This window comes from Lagopus muta, chromosome 5, assembly GCF_023343835.1.
Source record: "Lagopus muta isolate bLagMut1 chromosome 5, bLagMut1 primary, whole genome shotgun sequence".
NCBI classification, from domain to species: Eukaryota; Metazoa; Chordata; class Aves; order Galliformes; family Phasianidae; genus Lagopus; species Lagopus muta.
In genome coordinates this window covers 64,471,039-64,497,935 of record NC_064437.1, presented here as the reverse complement: position 1 = coordinate 64,497,935, position 26,897 = coordinate 64,471,039, and the positions used below count along the sequence as shown (strand labels likewise).

Here is a 26,897-nt window from a genome sequence, read left to right as displayed (position 1 = left end):
AATTGCATTCCTTCCCCTTTCGTGGTCAACCCATCCAGGAAGGGCTGGCAGCCTGGATTTGAGTCACACCATTAATGCTACCCACCCTCACTTTTTACCATCTTGGTTACAGAAAGCTGTTCTTCTTCTGCACAGTTAACCACGTTTCTATTTTTCAAACCCTATAAGCACATTCAGCCACATACAAAAAAAAAAATCACCATAAGGCAACAGTTCTGATTTGTATTAATCCTACAGTGAATGAATGAAACTGTGCTACAGAAGTACTCTGCACTTGTACTCTGCATCAATCTGCTTCACCAAAAGGAAAACTCTCCTTGAAATTTCATCATTCTACAAACTTTCCCCACCCCATTTCTTGAAACCGTGAGCCAACCAGGACTGCCCAGGACTCTGCTCCCATTCTTCCCGTTTCCAACCACACACACAACAGCTCACCAGTGACAGGAGCCGTATTTATCGTGCTAACAAATCCCCCCCCCCAGATGAGAGGATTAATCTCTTCCCTGCACACTCTGTCTTACACAGCTACATACACACAGAGCGTGTCGAGTTTAAACATCAGCTGGCACACCTATCAATCCACGGCAAACTTATCATAAAGCAATCATAGCTTAATTAAAGCCACAGAGAGGTCAATATGTTCGTATGCGAGATGATTCAGTATGATGTCACTTGGGTGCAATCAATTAAAATGCACAGTGTATTTTTTAAATGGGAAAAGCTGAGTGGGGAGCCTGTTGTCTTACCCAAAGGTTTTCCTACGCTTTAAAAGCTTCATTTAAATATTTTCCCCTTATTTATATGCACAAAAGTAATAGTTATATCAGATATTCATAGGTGATTTAGATGATTGATACCAATTTCTCTTCATAATACGACCGGCAAATAAAAAAACACAGCGGTTCTAATATAAAAAAAAATAACATGTGACAAGGTTTCCTAAAACATTTCTGTTTTGGACCTCACAAGCTAAATTGCTTTTGCTGGCCCCTTCCACCTCTCAGCATGGTTGACAGACAAATTGATCGAAACATCGGAAAATAATACGCTTGCAAAATTTCTCTGGGTGAGTTTCCACTCTTTTGAATTTTTCATACAAGAACAAAATGAAAGATTGCCTCCTTGATTTTTCCTCCATTACGCGTCCCCATCTTATGTACTACAGGAACATACAATGCTTCAAATAGCAGCAATACATTGTAAACAAAATGTATAACATTTTTCATAGAACACCCAAGCCGTACAAAGTTAAAAGACTGGGTAGCAGGCATCTTTGCCCTGCAGATTATGTTGTTCAATTATAATGAATTCATACATTTGAAGTTGCCTTAGGGCCTCTCATTAGACTTAGGGGTGTTTATTACAGGAAATATTGCTTGTATCATTTAAGAAGCAAGAAGGCTGGATGATTTGATTAGAAATGTTGACAGTTGAGGTGTGTAAAAAATATGTCATTCACCCGCATTTTCCCCCACTTTAATATTAGGATCCTTCATTTTTTATGAATTCTTTAACCCGTTCTTCCCTTCCCACAAAGCCAGGGATTGTACAGCAGAGTGCTGTGCATCCCTCACCAGGCTCTGCGCTCTGCCCAGCAACCACAGCACCGCCGTGCCGCTGTGCTCCTGCCGTGCCATGCGCACGTGTGTGTGCTGAGCTGCTGCCCAGCAGCTCCCTCCTCCTGCACAGCTGCAGTGCTGACAGTGGGCATGCAACAGCACAGCGCAACCTCATACGTCTGGGTTTGTACCTCCTGATATTTAACCGCATTATTTTCCCCTCGATATTTTACCAGGTTTTCCTATACAAAGTTTGTCAGTTTGGGGTCTGAATCCAACAAGTCCCAGAATGAGATCTTGACATTAAGCAGTACAGATTAAGGGGTGAATCTGCAAGCTATGGAGAAGGAACTACGTTTTGCACAAGAACAGGTTGCCCAAGGAGGCTGTGGATGCCCCATCCCTGCAGGCATTCAAGGCCAGGCTGGATGTGGCTCTGGGCAGCCTGGGCTGCTGGTTGACCTACACACAGCAGGGGGTTGGAGCTGGATGAGCGCTGTGCTCCTTTGCAACCCAGGCCGTCCTATGATTCTTAGTTAATTTCTTATTACATTGACAGAGTAAACAAATATGCATTGTTACTGTTGAAGGCAAATTCTACTTTTAATTCCTATACCACAAAAACTGACCTCTAATTATATTTAAAATAAAGAAGCTTAAAGAAAATCTGATCTTTAATCTTCAGATTATCCTTCCAATCCCTGTTTATAGAGAGCCTATAAACAGAAGGGAACTCAACTCTTTGAAAAGGTAGGTAACAGCAGGACAAGGGGAAACGGTTTGAAGTTGAAGGAGGGAAGACTGAGGTTGGATGTCAGGGGGAAGTTCTTTACAGAGAGAGTGGTGAGGTGCTGGAACAGCTGCCCAGAGAGGCTGTGATGCCCCGTCCATCCCTGGAGGTGTTCAAGGCCAGGTTGGATGGGGCCCTGGGCAGCCTGGGCTGCTGTGAAATGTGGAGGTTGGTGGCCCTGCCTGTGGTGGGGGGGTTGGATCTTCATGATCCTTGAGGTCCCTTCCAACCCGGGCCATTCTCTATGATTTAATGTGGTGAATATTAATTGGCACTCCATCTGACTTCCCCCAGTCCCAGTCACTGTCAGCAGCTTGCAGTAAGCTCTGCTCCAGCTTCAGCTCACCCGGTGGTATTGGAAAAACCAGAGGAGTAACCAACATTTCCTAGCTCTGTCCCCAAAACCAAAAGCACAGACTCTTAAAATCTGTTTCTAAAATAAAGCAGCAGAAAGCTTTAGGTAATTACGAAAACTGACAACACAACTCCAGTCCTGTTTCTCACCTGTTCATTACTACATATACATTGCCCAGCTTGAACAGGGCCACCATTCCCTACATTATCTGGAACCAGAAAAATTTAAATGGACTTTGAGAGGTTCACATAACACAGAGAACATGTGACTTCAGCAATGAAACCTCTCTCAGACCTTACACATTTTGACTATAGCACAGCACCATTTAAAAAGGAATGGGGAAACAAAATAAAGCAACTAAGAATACCCCATTTGCATTTTTTACATTGGAAATGTTTTCTTTCTGCCGAGGCAGCGTGTAAAGGAAGATACATAAATTAAACCTTAGTGATTGCTCTGATAGGGACATTCTTGTTAACGGAGTTAAAGAAACATCAACGGTGTCAAAAGTGATTAGGCCAAAATGTGATGTATAATAATAACCTTGGAAAAATATTCTGCCACGACTCGTCAGTAACTGCTCCTCTGCTCCGAGGACCTATTTGCCATTTCATCCTTCCTGCAGAATATCACAGGATGTTGCTGCCTCACAGACAAAGTTTTGCTTTCCTACAGCAGGTCAACAAGAACCAGACTGAACACCAACTCCAGCACTGCGTTTGCATTTGTTTAGTTTATGAAAAGGTATTGTTTGTGTTTATAACCAACAGTTACACTGAACAGAGAATACTTACAACCAAAATGCTTCTATCCCCTTAACATCTACCAAGCAAATCAAACTAACCAAGTGTAGAAATAAGCTTAAGACAAAACCTTCACTTCTGATGATTATCTGGGGCCCTGGGCAGCCTGGTTTAGCATTAAACATGGAAGTTGGTGGCCCTGCATGTGGCGGGGGGTTGGAGATTCATGATCCTTGAGGTCCCTTCCAACCCTGGTCATTCTGTGATTCAGTGACTTGATATTCGGCTGCAGAGAAAGACCAGACGTTGGCCTCCTAAGGGTGCACCAGAGCTCCACAGCGCAGTGTCCTGGCAGCACCACGTCCGGCTGGAAGCACCCATCAACCTGGATGCACACCACTGTGCTCCTGCCAATCCCTCACCCAAAGCTCCACAATGACTCCCGGTTCAGTTCCAACCCCACACCTAACTTTACACCTATTGCCCTGCAGTGCAGTTAATAATGGCACGTTCACTTCATCCAATATTTTCATCCTCTCCTCTGCCACAACAGCTATGTTTTCATTCCATTTGTATGCAGCATTGGCAACAAATCAGCTTTGCATTTACGACGTGGAATCAATGCGGAGCACTTCAGAATTTGCTAATCTGCATTCAGAGATGCTTATGTCTCTTAAAATGCTTAACTACATACGTTAGGGTGCTTAAACTGCAAGCTGCTTACTATCTTCAAATATCTAGAAAACTAACAGTAGCATTCTTAAGTTAGGAGTGACAAATACTAGAAAACCTCCACAATTTGGCTTCCATATCTCTGAATTGGTATTTCAGTGACAGATGTTTGTTGCAGCAAAAACCTCTGTCAGAACAAAATTAGGTGATCTATCATTTTAAGATATGGTCTTCATATACTGTTTACTCGAAGATATCACTTGCCTCAAGCCAATTTTGACCAAGAACATTTTGTGATATGGAAGTGATTTGTATATCATCATTTTTGTGATAAATGTAGCTCTTGAACACAAAATAACCTACTATTCCACAGTATTACAGTTAAAACTCCTTCACCAGTAAATCTGTACTACTGCTTTTATTACTACAAAGATACTGTATCTAGACTCCAATGCATTTCCCATTTTTATTCACTGAATAGGGTTGCCTGTTTTCTCGGCTTCAGATGAGGGCATTCAGAGCCCCCCCCCAGCTTCATATCAGAGATGCTCCTCAGTTTTGAGGGGAACGGGAGGCCCCACTGCACCCACCACAACGTGAACCTCCATTTTCATTTCCACTAATGGAAAACACCACAGTCAAACACAATACAAAATGCCTTCAGAAACAACAAGAGGCAGGGACTGCCCTCATCGTCTGGCAAACTGTCCCCTCCCAAATGAACAGCTCTGTTCCATGACCACTGCTTTAGAACCGACAGCCCCTCCTGATAACCTAAAGCCTTCTGTTTCTTGGATAAGAGGAATAATCCACTTCCTCATCTTTTGCAGCAGGAGGAGGGGTGAAAATGGGGATGTGATGCCACCAGCCGAGCACAAAGGACAGAGAATGCCAAAGAATACAGAAGTTGGACAAGTCACAGGTGAAGGTGGATAAGGGAACAAAAGGGACAGAGAGGCCAAATACACACATAATGCACGTATATCAATTGACCTGAGCAAATCATCCTAAATGGTTGAGCTGAGGATCTTCCTCTACCTACTTAAAATTGCACACCTCTTTAGAGACTGGTGGTTAACAGGAACAACTGCCATGTAGAAAATTAATTAGGCCCATAAATTAAAACATAACTTACTGCACAATTGTGGAGTAATGAACTCTAGCCATTACTAGCCTTGGGTTAATCTAAGGCAAAGTTCTAGAGATAAGGGGATCCAGTCTCAGCTCCTTCACAAAGTAACAACTGACCTAAAATAGATTGGACCCAGAGAGCAACACCACTGTGTGGCAGTCCTTCGGCTGCTGGGTTTACAGCTGGTCAGGTCAGAGCTGGCAGTAGGAGGAAACTGAAGCCAAGAGGAGACTTCACTGAGTGCCCACCATTTCAGTGGTTCCCTGGGTAAAAATGGCCTAATTGGCTCAGAAATACAGGTACAGAAAAACGCTGGCATTTGACAGAAGTAACGCACACAGGACAGGAATGCTCTGCAATGGCACGAAGCTATCATAGAATGGTTTGAGTCAGAAGGAACCTCCAAAGGCCACCTGGGGACACCCCCTACAGTGAGCAAGGACCCCCACAGCTCCATCATTGCTCAGAGCTCATCCCCTGCCCTGCGCTGTCTGCAGGGACCACCCCCACCTCTCTGGGCAGCCCATGCAGTGCCTCACCACATTCATCTTAAAACACTTCCTTAAACTCAGATTAAATCTCTCCTCTTGCAGTTTGAAACCATTTGCCCTCATCCTACCACAACAGAACCTGATAAAAGGGTTCATCCACTTCTTCCTTACAACGCCCACTTTAGATACTGTAAGGTTGCTATCACATCTCCAGAGCTCTCTCACAGCACACAGTGAAAAGGTAGGGATATTTTCCCACCCTATAGGACTAAGCTGGGCCATAAGGCAGAATGGCTCCACTGCTTTCCTCATGGCTCAAATCCCACCACTCCACAGGCACTTTCTTTCCAGCACAGCACTTCTCCCTGCAGGCTGATCCAGCCTCCTGGCCTCTGAGAGCTGTTCCCGTGCTTCCATGTCACAGCTGGCTCCACTCGAATGGACTTTCCTCAGTCCCTAAACTAAACTGTGCAGAACCACTGGAATAAATTGTTTCAGGGATTTTTTTTTCCCCCCCTGCTATAAACGATAGCAAGGATATATCTATAAAGAATGGAGTCAGCCAAAGCATATAAGTTCCTTACCACTGCATCAGGACTGTAAAGCACAACCTCAGTGCAAGGGACATGGTTGGGGTTTTTGCTCCTGCTCGGCTCCACACGCTCACCTTGTGTCCACAGATCTGTAACAAACCTCACTAAACGCTTGCTCTCCTCTTTGCTGATTACCAGAGTGGGCTAACTCAACGCTGTGATGCTGCAAGGCACTATTTCTGGAGTAAAAACTGTATTATCAAGGGGAAGACCTCATTAGGAGACAAGCCTTTTACAGGGGGATGGTTGGAATATGGCTAAACACCAGGCTCAGGAAGTCTCAGAACAGCACTAAGGCTCAGAGCTGCACAAGGTTCAGAGAACTTCAGAGATCCACAAGCACTGTGGCCTTTATTTATTACATAGGCTGAGATGCAAAACAGTACAGACTTAGCCAAACAGCTAAACACATGACACAGCAGCTTACTAATTAAGAAGCTATGCTTCACCAAGCATTCATTTTACCACACGGGTAGCAATTTTTCCAAACAAACATCCCTTATAGCAGGACTCCTGCACAGAGCTTTGTGCTATTTGATGACAAGCACCCATCCTGGCACTCCGTAGAGAAAAGCAGTTGTCATAGCAGGGTGTCACGTGTAGAACACAGAGATGAACTCAAGTGCAAGTCTGTGCTATCAGTGATTGCCTAGAAAGTGCAGTGCTATGCAAGGGCAGCACCAGCACTGTGCAAACACGTGGGGTCATCCAGGAAGCACTGCTGGTGAACCACGACCAGTTTTGCCTATTTTTATCATTAATTCCAACATGCTGACATACCTTGTACACTCACACCAGTACAAAGTAGAGCAGTCAGTGGAATACCTCAAACTAAAAAGACATCATTTCTGCACACAGGGGAAAAATGGTCCTAGGAACAAGGATTGTGCTGAAGCCTGAAGGCCTCCCCTGTTCAGGATTGGCAACAAATGCACTGTGAGAGGATTTCTGAGATCTCATAAGTGCACTTACAATATGCTCAAATTTTGCTCAAGTTGTTCAGCTTAGAAGAAAAATGTGTATATTGCATTCTCTGATCTTTTCTGCTGTTCAGATTGATACACACAAGTCCTCACAAAAGGGAAATCCTCATTTAGAGCTGCTTCAGAACTTAAATGAGGAAAACCTTGAGCACTTTTCCACAAAACCTGGAATGAAGCACAACGAGGACAAACTGTCACATTAAATATCAAAGCATGTGTTAAAGGCATAAAAGAACACCTCAATATTTAAATGGAGAAAGAAAGTTTGAATCGTTAATTCTGAGGAGAGCAGTCCTGTCCCAAGCATCCAACAAACAGCAATTATTTCCTTTTGCCACTACATGAAAAAAACACCAACAAGACACCATCATTTGGCCTACAGCAACGTAACCACTGAGAGGAATTTCTTCTAGGGTTCAATTTGCATGATAAACTGTTGTTAACAGATACCATCTGTTTTTAAATTTAGTAAAAGGGCCCATATTATACAGCTCATTACAAATATTACTAACTCTTAGACAATGACTCTGGTAAAGTGTATATTGTAGCTAATGAAGTAGAAAGCTTAAACAACAAATCATTTACAACTTTTTTGTAGTCTTTCTAATGGAGGGAGTTTATAATCATAGGAAAATGTAATCACTTATGTTAAGCAATCCATGGACCTAGTCAATGTAGCACAAACAGCCATTATGCAAAATTATGACATTAAAGGGAAAGAGACTATTGCAGACTTCGCATTTTACAGTACATGCTGCACAAGTTAATAACTTCCAAAGAATTAATCAGGTGAGATCCCTCACTTCCCAAATACCTTCCGTCAGATGGGGAAAGCGGGCTGAACCCAGGCTGAGATTTGCTGTCCTGAATTAGACCTGACACTGGTAACAAAGGGGATTCCATAATGGCCATGGATCTTACAACACGGCGCATTAATGGGCATCATGGTGGACATCATCTGTCAGGAACAGTCACAATAAAGATGTTCTACCCATTCACGTTCCACCAGGCCTGCGGTTAATAATTTATATAATTTGTATTAACTTTAAAATTGCTATCACTGCGGTGGACAGAGACAAAATACAAACACTGCAATACAATAATTTCACACAGGAAAATGTTACATGCTGCAATTAAAAGTGTTCCTTTCATAAGAGAGTAATTGTTCGAGATTTATAGAGATGAATGAATGTGAAACAAAGCTGCACATTCCAACAACACAATAAGAAAATAAGTACTTTATAAATCACATTAATATCACTGTTTGCTATTATTCCACATATATTCTTATAGAATGTGTTTTAATATTGGCTTCCATAAAATGAACAAAGTTTTAAAATAATGACAGTATGTCTTAAACCCAACGCTATTTTTTCCTGTGCTTCATACTGAGAAACAGTAATGTTACAGCTCTAAAAATGATCATTGTGCATTCATTCAAATAATCCTTGTTTTTATACAGAGAATTAAGCACTGCTTCCTAAACCATTACAGTGTAAGGTCTGCGAGTATTGGTCAAGAATATCCTACGCTATCCTATCAGGATGATTAATGAAGGCACCTTTTTCACAGAATGTCAGACTCTGCCTTTTTAACAACTGACCTTTCATAGAATACTACTGAACTCATAATTCCACTTTTGTTCAGTTTCTTATTAGTGGAGTTAAAATTAATACTTATGGGAATGATGGCCAAGGTGATGCACAGTAAATCTTATGGCACATCAACCTTCTACACCGACTACCAAAGGAATAGTACCTGCATTTGTCTCGTTCAATAGCATAAGTATTCTAGTAAAACTCTGTGTCCTTTTAAAAGACAAATTAGGTCAATATTCAACCTTCTTCCAAGTACAAAGCTGTACATATAGAGGAAGACTTGCAAAGTTCATCTATCCCAATGAAACAGCGGATGCCTACTGTACATGGAGGAATCTTCCATCCTGCTGCACTGTTGGAAACTTTCAGGATGGTGTAGATGATGCATGGCGTGCACACAAACAGCAGCCTGTGACCCATGGCCATCACAGAGGACACCATAAGGGCTTAGTGAGGATTGGTGCCACGCATCTCCTTGCCCAAAGGCCACACTTTCCAACTGGAGAGAAACAGCCCTGTAATTTGCCACCACAGAGATCTGCAAAGCCAGTGATGCCGTGAGGATAAGCATATTTTGGCCACAGTGAGCTGAACAAAGGGCCCTTATTTCTCTGAGGTATTTAAAACCCAACCAGCTGTTCACAGTCTTCCAGGAGAAGGGAACAACTGGGCAACCTTACATTAGCCGCTAATTTACCACCACCTTAAAACAGCGAAAAATTGAAGCTGACTGAGTGAAGCCCTGGATGCCAGGCAGCACAGTGATACACCCCAGCACTGCACACAGCCGTGCTCCCAGGGGGATGAGGTTACTGCTGCTGGACGTGGCCTGCCTGTCCTGCAGAGCAATGCCAGCTCTCTATGGGGACAGCCACCCCAGCACCCTGCACGGCTCCTCCAGGCCATCAGCAACACCACCGCAACACACTGCTTCTGCATCCTTCAAGAGAGAAATAGAAAAGGGGATTGGGAGAGGATGACCACAATCTCTGCCTCACTGCTGTTGGTGTTGTTTTGAGGTCTGTGATACACCACAGCCATGCTACGCCAGTCAAGCTATTTGCAACAGCAGAGCCCCAGAACCAGGCGTCACATCATGCTCACAGGCTCCATTATTAGGATTATTAGCATTACTGCATTTTAGGAACAACTCCTCTTCAACCACAAAAATGCAAAAACTGTTTAATTTTCAGGGTTCAGGTGCCATTTCTGTGGCAAACTGTGTCCCCCAGCAGCTGCAGTGGGCAGAGTCCTGCTCACACCTCCAGGCACCACAGCCCAAGGGCAACTGGTAAGAAGCAATGGAACCAAGGAATTAAGAACATGCACTTCTGTATAAACTGCTCAAATAAAATATGCTGGGCTGTGTTTCATTACAGGAAGGAGAGAACAACAAATAGATGACGTTCAAGTAATTAAAGCTTCGGTAAAGATGTTCATTAAAATCCCTATCTTTTGCTCTTTCAAATTACAACACTGGCTTCAACTCTTTTTCCTCATCGACATTCTGAGAGCCAGAAGTTAGCAGGCTACAGAGACCTTTCTATCCTTGAAGATGTTTTGGATGATAAAGACATGAAACTTTTTATTGGCACACAAAGATGGAAATACATGCTCCAGCAGCATTGTATCTGCTGTCAAACACTTGAGACATCACACAACTGGCAGCCATTCTGTTGTAAAAGTGCAATAATACAAGCAAATGGCAGCTTAATTTTTCTCTATGCGTGCATTCACATTCATGTGAAGTCCATTCTCACTCATTACGAGATAAGGCATCTGCATTATGGCTAAATGTTATATCTTGCAAACACAGTGGCATTTGCACTGTTTCAACCCTTGCAAATCAAAGGGGCCATAAGGATTTCACCCAAAATGAGGTTTTCTAGAACAAAAGCTAGAGGACACTGGAATCAATGTCAACCTCTCCTTAGAGCTCTGTATTTTTCCTTGGGTCAAACAGGCTGTAACTTAGCTGTTTCATAACAGGAGACCTGAGACCTACAGTGATATCCAGTTCCTCTGCAAGAAAAAAATGCAACCTAATGAATTGACAGTTCTTGGCTTTCTGAGCAGCTTTCACAATTCTCCCTCCATCCAGCTTCATAGCTTAAGAAATAAAACTACAGGAAACTAAAGAACTCATTTTCTGGAATCAATTTTACTCCTATACTAGGAAAAAAGTAAAAAGAAAAATCTCCTTGCTCTTTTAGTTTTCAGAAATGCTATCACATTGGGAAAGGATAGGGAGTGCTTTCCTGCACAAGAACAAAAAAGATTTTACATCATTGTCGAGGCTGAATTTTCAGAAGTCACAAGAGAAAGGAATCATGTTCACAGTATGAAATGGCATACTGAAATACTGGGCCATCTTAGACATACTGAAAATAAAAGCGAATTCTAGCTCATCATTTGTCACACGATAGTGGCAAAACGCCACCAGTTACATCTCTCCCGTTGAGGAGGGAACATTAGCATGCTTAAAAAGCACGATTTTTAATATGAAACATTTTGATAAGTCCTCATTTGTAAATTTCTCATTCACCAGAAACACTTAAGACAAACAGAAGGCGTATATAATCTCCTAGAGAAACACCTACAAATAACTGCTAACATTTCTTTCAGCTGCTCATCTGGAACAATTACTATCTGTGAATCCTTCCAATTAATTCACAGTAAAGAAATCAAAAGCCAGCAACCATATTTTGTTCAATGTGTGGTTTAGAAAAAAAGACAGTAAATCTCAGTTGGATTGGATTACAAAGGACAGATGAAAATCTTTTGCCTCCAATTCTGAGATCAAGGAATCAAAGTCAAGCAATTTTAATGCACAACATCAGAAGTTCCCACAGTACTAAAACTTACTGAGATACAACTAGGTCTCTTCTCTTCAAATGTAACAACTGGACCCACATCAACTCCAGGACTGTGGGACCCCAAGCAGTGCCTCCCATATTACATGTGTAACAGAAATTAATGTTTGTGGTACTGGAATTAGAAAGAATATTTTAACAAATAGATCATTCAAGACTTTGTTGGACCTACATCGAATGGAAAAAACCTAAGCATGGGTAAGTAGAGCAGGGATGCAACAGCAAGCGTATTCCCTCTGGTATTAAAGATGAGACAGTAATTACACAGACAACTTCTACAGAGCTATTTACAAAGGAAAGTGCAACAAGAGTGCAGTTCTATATCTATCCCAAACCCAGAAATGGAGGAGACCATGCACAAAGAAAAGAAAGCAGCCAAACAAGCTAATGAAACTCAGGCAGCAACGGCTAAGTGTCACTGTAAAAAGCAGAACAGCAGCAGGAAGATCGTGAAGCACTACTATCCAAGAGCAACCATAGGATGCACGTAACAGGCAAAGCCCTTGATTTGTATTTGTGATGGTGGGGCTACTGTCCTGTCCTCAGCACCCACCAGCAAACAAAGAAAGAGGTGTAACTTTTATCACAAGGGATAACCTTCCAATTCAAAACCTCCATAAGAGACTTAGAGTGCTGCTCTATTCAGTGCATGAGGTAACTGCCCACCTCTACATAGACTGAATGCTGCCACCTTCCTTATGGTGTTGGAAGTGTAAATGAGGACAATGAGTGCTGGATTACTTAGCAAGAACACCACAACTTTATTTTAAGCTATGACACAATATTTAGAGAAATGTGACTATTTTCAAAATGTAACTCGTTACCAATTGGAAAGTTTACTCCAGATAGGAAGTCAGTACTTAACAGGACTCTCAAATTAGAAGTGCTGGATGAATGAAAAAGATACACCCCAATTAATGTACACAGATGTCTCTCCTAGAGTCCAAAACAAAGCAGACCTTTCAATTTGGCAAGTGCTGGCCTGACAGAGCCTGTAGTTGAGTTAGCTTGGCCATAAATTATCCCAATTACTATGGATTTTTGATAACAAAGTGATATATCTGAAAGAAAAACACTGAAGACAAAGTTACATTATGAACTGAGACGAAGCAAAAATTTAATACACAAGAAGAGTCACGATTGCTGGTGTATGTTTTATTATTTCAGCAAGGCTGTTGTTTAATAAATTAGTAAATATAGGCTCACTCACATAGTTCTATTAAATACTTCAATAAAAGAAAGAATTAAGAGGTGGCAAGCTTTTGGCATGGGTATTGATAATTAATCGACATAATTCAGAAATACCTTCAGCGACCCAAATGCTGAAAACAACCTGAAGCAGCCCTCCTCTGCCTCTTGGAATCACAAAGAATCCCACAACAGCAACAGCATTTTCACCCCTGGCATGCTGGTCTATAAGTGACAGCATAGAGGACACTAGCGTGAACATTTAGCAGCCCCATGAGCAGGCAGGAAGTGTTATCAAAGTGTATTTGTGGGACTGTTTGTTCTCCTTTGGCTTCATTATAGCAGGGGTTGTTTTGGACTATTTGGCATCCCTTTGATTTCTCATTAATTCAGGCAAATTATCCTCTGTTCATTTTCAAGTTACCTGCATGCACTACAAGTCATAGATACCATGACCGCATTTTCGGCCCCGTATTCTTTTGTTGCCTGCATTTGTTATTGCTATAAGTTCCACAAAAGAGAACTAAAAAAACCAAAAAGTATTTCCCAGAACAGACAGGAAACGAGACATGCTATCCCAACTCTGAGGATATCCTTTGTTTCACACTGAAGCATAAATCTTAAAACCCAGAGGATATCTGCATAAATGAAGAGCATCTGGACAAGCTCAGAGTCACAAGCAATATTACCCAGCACACAGAGAACTCCTGACCTGCAGGAGTTGATAGGTGATCCCAACCACGATCAACAGCAACTGCAGCTAGTGCTGCAGCCAACTTAAATGGGGATCTGCTTGAGCAGAGGAGCAAGAGCTGAAAACTTACAAAAGCTTCAAGTAAAAAAGCCTGCAAAAGCAAGCAACAAATAGAAGCCCACAGAAGACAACACATACCTGGAGTCATTGTACCTGCCACCAAGAGCAGATGAAAATCAGACTGTTTCCAAGAGTTCAATCATAATTAAGAGAATCAGTGCAGGCTGTGTAGGGGAGAGGGAAAGGGTACGACATGGAGACCAGGCCAGTGTGGACTTCTGAATATAAAAGTAGAAGACATTTTCTATATTCAAGTGTTCACATCAGTGTTTAAAATTAGAACAAACTATTTTCAGAGGTGAAGAACATTCATGAGCTGTGAAAAACGACTAATTTCAAATTACTGAGGTAGTACATTTCCAATTACCTTAATATCAGCTGATTTATGTTTATGACCAACTGTTCCATACTGTGGTTATACATGAAGAACTCTTCCCAAACCTTCTCAGTGAACCTGAGAGTCTCAAAAAGTAAGGCAGAAGTACTTCCCATCCTCCTTCTCCCTAACCAGGCTGCCAGAGGCCCTTGGCCAGAACAAGTTTTCCAAAAGCTCTTTCAGATCAGCATGGTTGTAGTTTCTCCCTCCATCTGTTATAGTACCACACACCTTAGAAGCTCTAGTTCTAATACTAAGTCACTAAAAAACTTGATCTACTTCCATAATGCTTTTTAAATTAATTAATATCTGAGGGCCACGCACACTCCGAGGATGGTTTTTGTGCTACCATGGACTGACCAACCTGTGAAACCAACCATCATACTTTTCATTCTTCTCGAGAGCCACCTATGATAATGCACTGACTTCAGTTTTGAGAAAGTTCAGAAATTTCTCATTGAAACACAAAGGACAGCAAAAGTATCTCATTGAAGCAGACTTTCAAGGCTTCATACGAGCAACTGCAGTGCCACAAGATCAGGGCAAAGCAAAAATAAACAGCTTACCATTGTGCGTTAATGCAGACATAGGGAGCATTTCAGTGTCACGTAACACAAAGCAGCACTGTGTCTTTGGGGAATGGTACTGTGTAGCAGCTTAGCCATGGTCCCATCCTGCACCTTTGGGATGGAAGATCTGAAAAGTTAGCTTATTTCCCAGAAAGTAGTAAAATAGTCCTAAACAACTGAAAGGGAGGCAATTTTCTAACATTTCTCATTCAGGATAAGAAATACATTTAACTGTCTAGGAACACAGTGCAGTGAATTTGGTAAAAACCCTGTCTTTTAAAATAAATTCTCTCCACCTCTGGACAGGTTCACCATTTGTGCCTCTAGCAAGTGCTAGATGCCCCTTACTCATGAGAGCCAAGCTGAAACCAAGCCAGGTCTGCCCAGCACCTCCAGGATAAGATGTGTGTGCATGCACTACATCAGTCACAGTAGTATGCACACCTGCAACACACTGCCCAGCAAACCAAGAAATACAAACAAAAAGAGCAGATAATCAGAACGAAGCACTGACAGAAGCAGGATGGTTACTGCACAGACATGCTGTGTTAATCACTGTAGCCGGGACACGAGCAAAACCTAGCTGTGTAATGACAAAGGGTGCACACATCAAAGATGAGGGGAACCAGACCAGAACAAACACTTGATAACATAAGGTACAAGCTCATCTTAAGTCACCTCATTGCTTCACTACTTCTTGCCCTGAACTTGTGCAAGCAGAATTGTCCTCTAAATAGTCCATATTTGTTGTTTATGACCTAATAGGCACGGTCAAAAGTTTAGAAGCAATCACAAAAAGCTTTCATCACCACCAAGCACTCATTCTAATGAGCAAAGAGACATCGGTGAGCACACATCACTTCTCAGAATCCCAGCATGGTTGGGTGGGAAGGGCTTCTGCAGCCCCAGCACTGCCATCCATGGGAGGTACCTCCAGGGATGGGCACCACAGCTCCGGGCAGCAGTGCCAGGGCTGCACCATTTCCTCCTGCACACTGAACCACCTTTACATACTTCCAAGTCCAATAGGAACTTCTTTCAACTGAAACAGGCCTTCTGAGCCCAAGCTGCTGCTCCATACCACCCACAGCACAGCTCCATAGCACCTACACCAGGGCTGAGGCACTTGCTGTTGGGATCACTTTGCATTTGAGTGTTTGAATTCTGATGCAGAGTGAGATGAGATACAGAAACCAGTATTAAATGTTTAATACCATCAGCAATTCACAATTAAAGTGTCTTTTTCTGGATAACCTTTTCCACTGCATGATCTTAGTGCGAAGATAATACGAGATGCTGCTTTTGAATAAGTTATACATTTGCCTTGCTTTAGTTGAACATAACAATGCTCCCATTATTAATATTTTTACTCTGTAGAACAGCACTAGCCTTCCAAAGAAAAAGTCCTTGACCAAAATATCAGAGGATATTAAACTGAGAAGTGATCTACTGATGCAAATCATTAAATCTATTTGCATTTGCTTACTGAACCCTAACACAGAAATTAAACTACATAGTGTAAGAAAAAGAGCTGGTTTTGCATGGTTAAAAGGAGACATCTTGGAAGATCCAAGCTCTATGTCATTAATTTTCCTTCTTCCCCTCATTAACAAGTAAAATGTTTTCACTGCTTGAAAAGTTTTAATAAATAGGAAAAAGCAGGGCAGCTGACATAAGTTTTTAATGTAATATACAAGAGCTTTTAATATTTTTACATATATTAATGCAAAAGCTAAAAATAAATGTTAAAAGGTTACATTTGTGAAGAAAGAAAAATGGCATTTACAGCTACAGGATAAGAATTTAGAAGTTAACCCTTCCTCTCCTGGCGCGGCTCTCTGAACATCATTTGCCATTTAACTGCAATCACTGGAACTGCAGATGAGCCCACTGCAGAAGTGGGCTGCAAGAAGGGTTCCTGGTAAACAGGCACCCATGCTTACACCCCACTGTCTATTTCCAAAACAGCTGTGGCATTACAGCATCCTCAGCAGTATCTGTTTCTCTACTCAGATATTTTTGGAGGGCTAGAGGAGCCTGGGAAGAAAAAGCAGGATGAAGACTTGCTATTTTTAGGAATACCCACTAATTCTGATCTATATTAGAAACTCAATCCATACCATTATACCATTTTCCCATCCTTATAGCAATGGAAAAATGCTCCACTGCATTAATCTACTTCTGGCACCAAAGCAGGAAGGTTCCCCTCACGTTCTGAGTTACCAAAGGAGTTAGTAAATCTACATCAGGCCTAATATCTCTGGATAGGATGGGGCAGAGCGTCAGGAAAAGATTTCCTTTCTAAGAAATGTCTTGAAGACACGAGGCTGCATAGACAGATTCTCACACTCCTCTGGTGAAATTATTTTCCATAACTACTGCAGCTCAATATCTCCTGCACTAGAAATAAACCCATCATATTTGCGCTATTTTCAAGTGGGTGTCTGCACAAGTTATATGATCTAATACACTTGTTGTTATTTTTGCCATTTTAAAAGATCAGCGTTGTAAAACGTGATCTCTGGGTTATAACATTTCCTGCTCCAGACTCCTGGCCAGCCCTCCAGCTTTACACACACATACACTGAGCAGCAGAGCTTCTCCTGGTACAGATCTGTTAACATTATGATACAGCACTACGTCAACACTACAGATCTTAAAACACCAGATTATTAGCAGAGTAATTGCACAGTAGAAGTGCAGTTTCATTGTAACATGGAGCTGAAGGCTGCTCCAGCTGCACTTATGGGGGAAACAACACAAATGAGAAGCGTTCCCATTTGCAAATCTTCTGTCTGAATCTTGTAACACCATCCTCGACAGATGAATAGGAACACAGCAGTGCTGTCAGGAAAAATAACACATCTAAAGCATGGCACTGATTACATTGGAGTTGCTCAAGATTCACTTCTGTTTAAGTGAATTTTTTTTTTTTGCCAATTTTGCTCAATAAAGTTCCCTTTCCCCTCTCCCCCTCCCCCCAGCTGCCCATACAGCTTATCCTACAAAGCACCTCAGCAATGACCCGAAACTGAGCTCCTGAGCTGTACCACCTGTAAGGCTTTGACAAACTCTAAACTTCCTAGATGGTTTCAGACTTCATTTTGCTTAAGTTTCTGAAACACCATTTCCAATAAGAAGTTTTCTTACCTTGATGCAGCATAAACAATCCACAGCATCTCCACAAGAAACTGTGGAAAAAACCTAGCCCAGTTTATTTTTAATAAAAGGAAGACTATGCTATATAATAACTCTTCCTGCCACGTCCATTGAATCTGCTGAAATAAAGATTGATGCCTAGATATTTGTAGACACTTCAAGAGAAAGTAATATTTCTTCCCCCCTGCTTTTTTTTTTTTCCCCCCCTCTTTTTCCTCCCCTCTTTAAATACACCACCTTCTGGTATTGCACAGTGATCTGAAGAAAGTAACAAGCACCCTCTTCCTATTACTTAGAAACACAGCATGCAGATCCTTAAGTCAAGTAGCAGAAAGCTCCATGAGATCTGTGACAGTTCAGTGCCACGAGCTACAGAATACCCAAATAAAAGCATAGGAAACAAAGATGTGCAGTGCAAGACTGACCTTCCCCCTTTTGGTGACTACTGTAGACAGATTCCCAAAATGTGAGGAAGGGTTGTTTACACATCAATATACGCAATACATGAACATTGTCAGGAGTGAGAAGGGTTAAAATGCAAGAGAACAGCAGACTGAAGAGCAGCCCAACACAGAGCAGGGGTGCACTGCTGTGCTGACTCACACACTGGGCATTCTCTTCACTCCCAAGGGAGGGCACTCAAAAACCTTGATCTCACCTACCATGTTGGACTGTGCTGGTTTGGCTTTGCGAACTACAGTACTCAAGAGTGACAAAATACACACAGGAATCCTGGAGGCCTTACAGCTACACCTGTACTCAGTTATTCTGAAAACAGCCCTGTTTCCACCAGCTTTACGACTAATGTGCCAGCACTACAACACACAGAGGCTGCAGCTGTGCTTTGGGCACCTGCATGCTGACCTGCTTGCATTTACTTGGAAGCCCTCTTTGGCACAAACCAAATACTGCTCTGCTTGCTACAAGCTTAGCTGTTGCTCATCTGTGGCTGCTACAGGCTTCCCAGCAGCACAAACAAATTGGTTTGAAAGAAAAAAGCTTCCTAAACACTTCATCTGCGTTCATCAACGCTCCCACCAGCGAGCAAGGAGAAGGTGACTTTCTGGGAGAAGACATGAGAAAAGCAGATGTAAGAGAAATAGCATGGGTCCCATCAGAAAGAGGCATGGCTGGAGGACTGACAGACCCTTGGCCTTTCAGTAACACCACACAAAAATCAGCTCAGAATGGTCCAACGGAAAGACAAGCAGCAAGGCCCACTCCAGAAGGTCAATGCTCCATCCAGTCACCAAGCAGCACTCTGAAGCTCCTAAGAGCAAAGCACCACAGCAGCAGAACATGTGGAGCAGTCCAAGCCTCCCACTCAGCCCAACCAAAGGACTTCCTACATTCAGACTCTCATCAAATGCAGGCTGTATCTCAAGCCTAATCTGTTTATATTAACGCCTACAAAAGATCCATCTAATGAACCATTTTCCAGTCACTGTAAACAGTAATTAAATACATTAAACTATAAAAAAGGAAAGTGCCATGCAAAGCATACTTTGATCATTGATAAATGCCGTCAGCTTGGATGATTATGGTATTTACAATGGTAAGTGCTCTGATTTAGCTGGCAGGAAAGCGATGCAGCTGGACGCATCCACAGTCAGTGCTCTAACATCTGCCCTATGGGAGCAGGACTACGACCTTACAGAGGACAAGCACCACAACAGTGCTTGCTGTTGAGAAAGCCAACCGAAAATAATTATGATTTTCCAGGAATTAGAGTGATGTTGAGGTTGTTCATTTCTATTTTTTCCTAATGTTATTACTCATAAGGTTTAAGAACCACAGGATGAATCCACGTGGGCAGTGGTCTCAGCCTTCTGATCTAATGAGCAAAACAGCTCTATGTGAACAAGAATAATGGCTGCAAACACAACCGTCAGTAGAGTAGAAGGATCCCAGTGGTTTAGTCCAGGTACACAATTTTTTTCCCCTGAAGAAATGACCTGGAGGGTATTGAGCTGATGCAACCACTGCCTTAAGTTACAAAGGGTACAACAGACCTTTTTGCCCTTGTTTTACATTGAGAAATTCTGATAAAACCATTAATTACTCCCTTTTCCCTTATCTCCCAATTGTTTACTTCATCTCAAACTTCATCTCACTACAATTACAAAACCTCCATCACCACACAACAATTTTAAGGAAGAGCAGAACAGGAAATAACAACAACTCCTCCACATTACTGTCAGTAACCATCTAGTCAGTTAAATCACTTAGCTTCAGGTGCCCATAGTACAACAGCAATCTATTCAGAACAGCTGTGTGTGTAGTTGCAGACCCACCTCCTTCAGCTGCATTTGAGCACAACTCAGAGAGCTCCAGTAAGTTTCTTAGCTTTGGTTCTTAGCTTTGCTTGCTGGAAAAACTGGAGAGGCACTCTCCCAAACACCTCCCACTTGCGGCATCAAAGTGAGATATCACTCACAGTAAATTTTACAGTATGAGGAATGAAACAGTTAGCAAAGTTGACATTTAAACCATCATCACTGGCTATGATTAAATACCTCGGAGATGAGCAGAGTGGTTCACACCTCTCCAAGTTATTGTTCTAGGCTCTTATCAGACTCCCATACACCGCTGCATTAGCTGCATTCGACACACTTGAGATTTTCTTTGAATCTGTAATGGTTGGAAACCTGTTTAGACAGAATCTGGAGAGTTTCTGATAGTGTTAGTATGGCAGAGAGACAGAAACACAGGCTAACTTCCTGAACTGCAGATTCACCCCTGAAAGGTTCAGGCAGATTAATAACACAAGCACGGCCAAACGGGCTCCTTCTTCCTCTCCTTCTCTCGTCACTGTCAGTACAGTGCAAGGAAATGAAACACTATCAAGAAACAAATGGCAAATAACCTGCAAGAAGCACGGAGGGCAGACTGGAGCACAACACTTCCCCAAAAAAATCTCTATTCTGAAAATAGCATTAAGCTCAGGGTATGTGTGCAACACTGGGAAACGCACACTTGGACCATCATCAAAGCCACGTCAATGTGAGCTAACCTGCCCAACCTCAGCTCCAAGAAATGCGTGCACAAAGAGAGCAGCTCCTTGCAGTGCCATGTGCTGTGTGTCAGCAGCAGGGAGCCAAGCAACCTAGAAGATGGGAACTCCTGAAAGAATTACTATTAGTGCAACACAGGTGAGAACTGTTCCATGTTTGGCTTCATAATGGCTAAGCCAACATCCCCATCTTCCCAGAGTCTGTTCTGCTGCATATAGTTAGCACAGGGAAATATCAGCACACTTTGTTACTGCTAACAGACATCATGTGTGGGATACCCTGAGCACAGAGCTGACAACATTCCCCTCCAGCTCAGCAGTCTGAGACTGCAGAACAGCCATCCTAGGTTGGGAACAACGCAGGAGAGATGGGGGAGCAAAGGAAACCAGTCCTGAACTGCAGAAGGCACTCAGAGTACAGTAAGAGAGGAGTAAAACAGCAAGGTTTCTGATGGGCCAGACAGACACAGTGTTTCAGGCAGCGAGCACTGAGCATCACTTTTGCTGGAGAAGGTAACATTTGTGTACACCGAGAGGAAAAAAATACAATGGCTGATACAGTATTAAAAGCATATATACAAGATATCTAAATGTTTGCTCTGGGCAAATCAGAATTCTCACAGTATTTAGCTGATTTTTTTTTTTGTAAGAAATAAGATTTTTTTCCCCCTTTTCTCTGTATGTAAAGCTCAACTAAAAGCCCATTCTCCCCAAACAGAGCTCACTGTGCTGTTACGTGTGCTGACTTTTAAAGCTAGCCAGTTTCACGAGGAGCAGAATAACCTCAGGTTATTACAATTAGATTCATCTCATTAATAGATCAATTTCTTTCAAGTGCACCGAAAACTGAATTTTTACTTTGTTGCTTCTCCTTTTAGTCTACATTATAGTCTGTGTTCTTAAGTTTTAAGGAGAGCCATCACAGAACAGGTTGTAATCTCAGGTGATTAATTGCGTAGCATTTTACAAGCTGTAAAACAGAGCGAGATCCCCGCACTGTGATGATGCCATTTAGCACTGCTATCCCATTTCCCCATAACCAGCAGGGCTGTCTGAGACTGCAACTCTGAAGTATTCATACATTTCAAAGGTTTGCTTATTTTTTGTTGTTAAAAAACTCCAAAATCTATATTGATTGTTACATGCAATTCTACACGAGAAGTCAGGGGAACCGTGGTGCTGAATACCAGTATTTATTACCAAACTCACGCTCATTATGGTTCTCTTTGACAGGGGTCCATTAAAATCAATTTTTATGTTTCTTATGGTTTTTTTTTCCCCTACCCAATCTTCTTACCATAGTGTTTATTAGCCAGTTAGCAGAAACACTGGGCGCTGTTTTCTTTTTATTTTATTCTGTCAAAAATAATGAGGCCAGATTTAATAGCTATTCACTAGCGATGAGTAGAAGAGATTAAATGTTATACTTCAGCACAAACATTTACTGAGGGCTTTAAAATGTTTAGAACTTCATTGCTGGTTAAGACAAAAGGAAGTCCCACCTCCCATCCACGTTTCAGATTTAAGTTCCTGCAGTAATAGTAAGGATATTCTGTTTGCTGTTAACTACTGGATCACTCTTTGTAATAGTCCCTCTGCAATATAACTGTCACACACGAATCCCACAGCCTGATAGGTTTAAGTGCTACTGAGATGCTATCAGAGCCTCATCACTTCCGGGAAGACAGAAAACTACAGCAGCCAACCATGGCTGGCTGAACCACCACCAGACAGAAACACAGAGAATTAAGAATTGACATCCTCTGACTGCTGCCCAAAGAGCAAAATCAGCAGATCCTTCCCCAGCCAACCCAGCTGTACGACATCAGCAAGCAACAAACCCTATCAACAAGGAAAGCAGAAGCTCACCTTGCATAAGACAGCCTTGCTATAAAGCTAGGCTTGCTTAGGGACAGCTGTGACACAGGAGCATCTTTCATTTGTGCAGGAATGAGTAAAGGAAGCAGTGTGTGTTCTGAGCATACACACACGTATTTTCCTGGAAAAGAAAGTCTGTGTGACTGAAAGTCCAATTCCTCTGCTCAGCCTTCCCACCAGCTCTAATAACATCATACCATCCCCAAAAACACTGTGCAGAAAAAGGGATGGCGAGCCATTATGTGAAACGTTAAAAGCCTCAGCATTAAAGGTAAGAGCCATGACAAGAGACCTTTGCTCTTCTCACCCAGCAGAATCACACACACCCAGCACAGCACCTCCTCCCCAGTCACCTTTGTGGCCTTCACCAATCAATGGCCTTGAATTATGTTCATCCAATCCTGCAGCAGTTCACTTGAAGCCTATTTCTCTTAATACCTGTAATCTCATGACTGCTTTTGTTTTAATGCAATTTCCTTTATTTCTACCAACGTGTAAAACCACATTTCTTACATTCACCATGTTTGAGCGCATAGAGCTTCCTCCTGCTATCCTGCCATCCTCTCTCTGACATGTTCTCTTCTCAAAGGTGAAGAGCCGTCACTTGCTTTAGATGTTCTTCAGCCAGAAGCTGTCCTGTAGCAAAGGCGAGCTTCAACTCTGTCCTAAATACCATTTTACTCCCATTCCTCATCAGCAGAAATCCAATACTGCAATCAGCATATGAAGGAAACTCAAGCACTGATTTCCATATCACTGGAGTTGGCAAAACTGTCAAATCCAGAGGCTTGAGGGTTTTAGAATTAGAGGAAAAAACATATTTCAGCCAGAATTCACATGATGCTTTGTATTTGTGATTAATGCTACGCACACTTAAAGAGCTACAAGGGTAATAAAATAGAAAAACAGAAAAAGAGGAAATGCTACAAATCAAAGGAAAAGTTAAAGTGAAAAGCAGAGCAGGGAGGACAACATGGAGAGAAGGAAATAAAACCTGTTTGAGTCCTACCAGAAAAAAACCACACTGCAAAGGCTGCAGCTCATTACCAAAAACACCATGGCAAACATTGCAGCTTCATCACCAGAAAACAGCTGAAGAAACAAACCTTAGCAAGCTGTACTACTAACTTCAGTTTTGGCAGAGGATTTGGCAAATAACTTTGGTATCTGCAACGTATGTGACTCTAGCATAGCAAAACCACACCAGAAAAGGAACATCCCTAAGAAAGACTTCTGTAGTCCTTCTAAAAAGTCAGCTTTTACTCACGAACAAGGAAAAAAAACACAAAGAGAGTCCAAACAGCACAATATTTTACCAGACTGAAAAGCACGTCTACTCAACCATAAAACCAATAAAAAAGTACCAACACCTCCTCCATCAGTCCAGCATTTGAGGCATTACCTCTCCTAACATAGATACCTTTGTTGTGAGAACTTCAGGAGACATCATAAACATGACAAACAAACCAGAGCTCTCTTCAGCAGCTTCCATGACTAATCACTCAACCTTGGTTCTGCCTGTCTGAGCACGCACATCTAGATACAGGTCCACAAAACAGACACAGCAGTGTCACTCCTCAGTGACACATTCACACACGTGTCCAAAATTAGGGAGGAGTTACCTTCACAGTGTATTTAAAGAACACTTGTCTCAGCTTGATTTCTTAGCTGTATTGAAGTCACAGAGAAAGAAACGCATTTGAGATGTGCCATTCCTTGACAGTGCTGGAGGCTGCTTTGCTCTCCCAGGGAAAAGCACTCTACTTTCAACGTGGCTGGTGCAAAAAAGGCACACACAGCCTGCCTTAGATCCTCTGGGCAATCTGTTTACTGCTCGCTCAAACACAGGATCGATAGAACACGAACTTACCCATTTGGCAGCACACTCAGTTTGGGGAGTTTAATTTCATGTACTCCTGTTTCACACCCAGACATCTCCAGTTTTCCCACAGGGCTGAGCAGAACCACATGCTTCTCCTGGCACTGTGATGCTCCCTCCTTGGAAGTCACCTGTTCATAAAACCAAATGACTGTCACTGGGCATGTTCTCACCAAAGAGCATTCATCTCAAGATACACCGTGCAGTTTTCAAAAGCAATTTGGAAAAGATAAAGAACCATGGAAATAGAATATTTCAAGTTTCTTTGACTACACCTTTAGCTAACTTAGAATGACCCATCCTAAAAAGCCATTAACTCAATCAGTCCCGGAAAAAAAGTTAGAAGAGCAGCAACCTTCATAAAAGTCACAGGCAATGGAAGCTTTGTGGCTGGTTCAGCAGTAATGCCTGACATGAAGTGTTCTGACACCAGTACCAGAAGAATGATCATGACAACAGAGCACAGTCACTGGCTCCCAGCAGCAGCGTTATGCAAATAGCTGCTGAAACACAAACAGAACGTGTCTGCTGGAAAAACATGAAAAGAAAATCATTCCTTAGTAAAAACAACAATTTTTACTCCCGTTGTTACCAGGCTGGCTTTACAGTTACTGATAGGATATGTTTCCAACTCCATATCATGGATTTTTCAGTATTGTTCAAGACCGCACCAAAAACACCCACATCAAATTCATCGTGGCTTTACCCTCTGAATCGGGAGCTGCTCCACTTGGAATTGTAAGATTGCTAAGAAAGGACAGAACACATTCATTGCAGTCACCCAACACCATGTCAGGATCACACCACAATGGGAACATCACAGAATCACAGAATTGTTGGGTTGGAAGGGACCTCAAGGATCATGAAGCTTCAACCTCCCTGCCACAGGCAGGGCCACCAACCTCCACATTTCACAGCAGCCCAGGCTGCCCAGGGCCCCATCCAACATGGCCTTGAACACCTCCAGGGATGGACGGGGCATCACAGCCTCTCTGGGCAGCTGTTCCAGCACCTCACCACTCTCATAGGAAAGAGCTTCCCCCTGACATCCAACCCAAGTCTTCCCTCCCTCAAGTTAAAACCATCTCCCCTTGTCCTGCTGTTATCCACCCTTTCAGAGAGTTGATTCCCCTCCTGTTTGTAGGCTTCCTGGTCAACCTAGTGGGGGCAGGAACTGGGTATACTCCTCCAACCCAAGCTTCTGTGAAGGTAAGAACGATGCAAACAGACCAAAAGGACCTCTACTGCAAAGAGCAACCAGAAGCTAACCTGACAAACAGCCTGCTTACATTCTGGAAGACCAGCGAGGTTTCTTGAGTTTTAACACCACTGTGATCATACAGCTAACCTGCAATTTACTTTATACTTCCAGAGACAACAGCACAAGCTTATTTTCACTATCATCTGTACAGATGTACAGTCTGACCCAAAGCTCTGTGAAGTCTGCCCAACCTATGACCAAGTTGCCTTATAAAAAAAAAGAAAAAGATGAGATTACCAGTTCCTACTCCACATTTTGAACCTGTTCAAGTTTTCAAGTTCTGTTTCTTTTACTATAAGTACTTTAAAACAACATTTCCATTTTATTCCCAGGCAGGGAAAAACTGACTGGCAGCTCTCACACCAATTACACTAAGAAAATGTTTGCTGATGTTGCAGAGAAAGAGAAATCCACCTCTTGAACCAAGCCCTTCCTTGCTCCATCTCCTTGCTTAAGGAGTGGAAATGGATGAACTTTTGGGGAGCAGCACCTCACTGCAGAAATATTAATAAAAAGAAAAACCAACATACTAGTTCACATATTTGAAAAGCAGCAGCATACATTCTTCATTTTTATTTGTGTGACAGCCCTCAACTAGATGCACTGAACCTCATACTATGTATTCTGTGAATATAACAACTTAGTTATACAAGGACAGCTTTTTCATTATAACAAAACACAGGATGCAGCATGTAACAGAACACTATAAATAACCCTCTGCGTAAAATCCAACTTGAAGTAAGCTTTTTAGATGAAAACCTTGAGTAATCACTACTATGTTCAGCCTTGTTTATCAGATGCACCAGGCAGCAATATTAGAAGTTTTATTTTTATAAACCTGCACAAGGAATCCACATACATATGCAATTGGGTTGGGAGCTTCAAACATGAAGGTCACTGTACAGAAGCAGAGAACAGCATACTTTGTTCAGACGTAAAAGTATCTTCATACTAATTAAATAATCAGG

At 42.2% G+C, this 26,897-nt stretch overlaps 1 protein-coding gene across 3 annotated transcripts in view; it reads right to left on the bottom strand.

The window, feature by feature from the left end:
- MGMT (O-6-methylguanine-DNA methyltransferase) overlaps positions 1–26,897 on the bottom strand; it is a 176,796-nt gene that overhangs the window by 130,896 nt on the left and 19,003 nt on the right. For all 3 annotated transcript variants that reach the window (XR_007376883.1, XM_048944029.1, XM_048944028.1), the window contains exon 3: positions 24,660–24,799. Coding sequence is in view for 2 of the 3 variants with exons in the window: in XM_048944029.1 (XP_048799986.1) it covers positions 24,660–24,799 (140 nt within the window). In the remaining variant the exon portion in view is untranslated. The remainder of the gene's footprint in view (positions 1–24,659; positions 24,800–26,897) is intronic.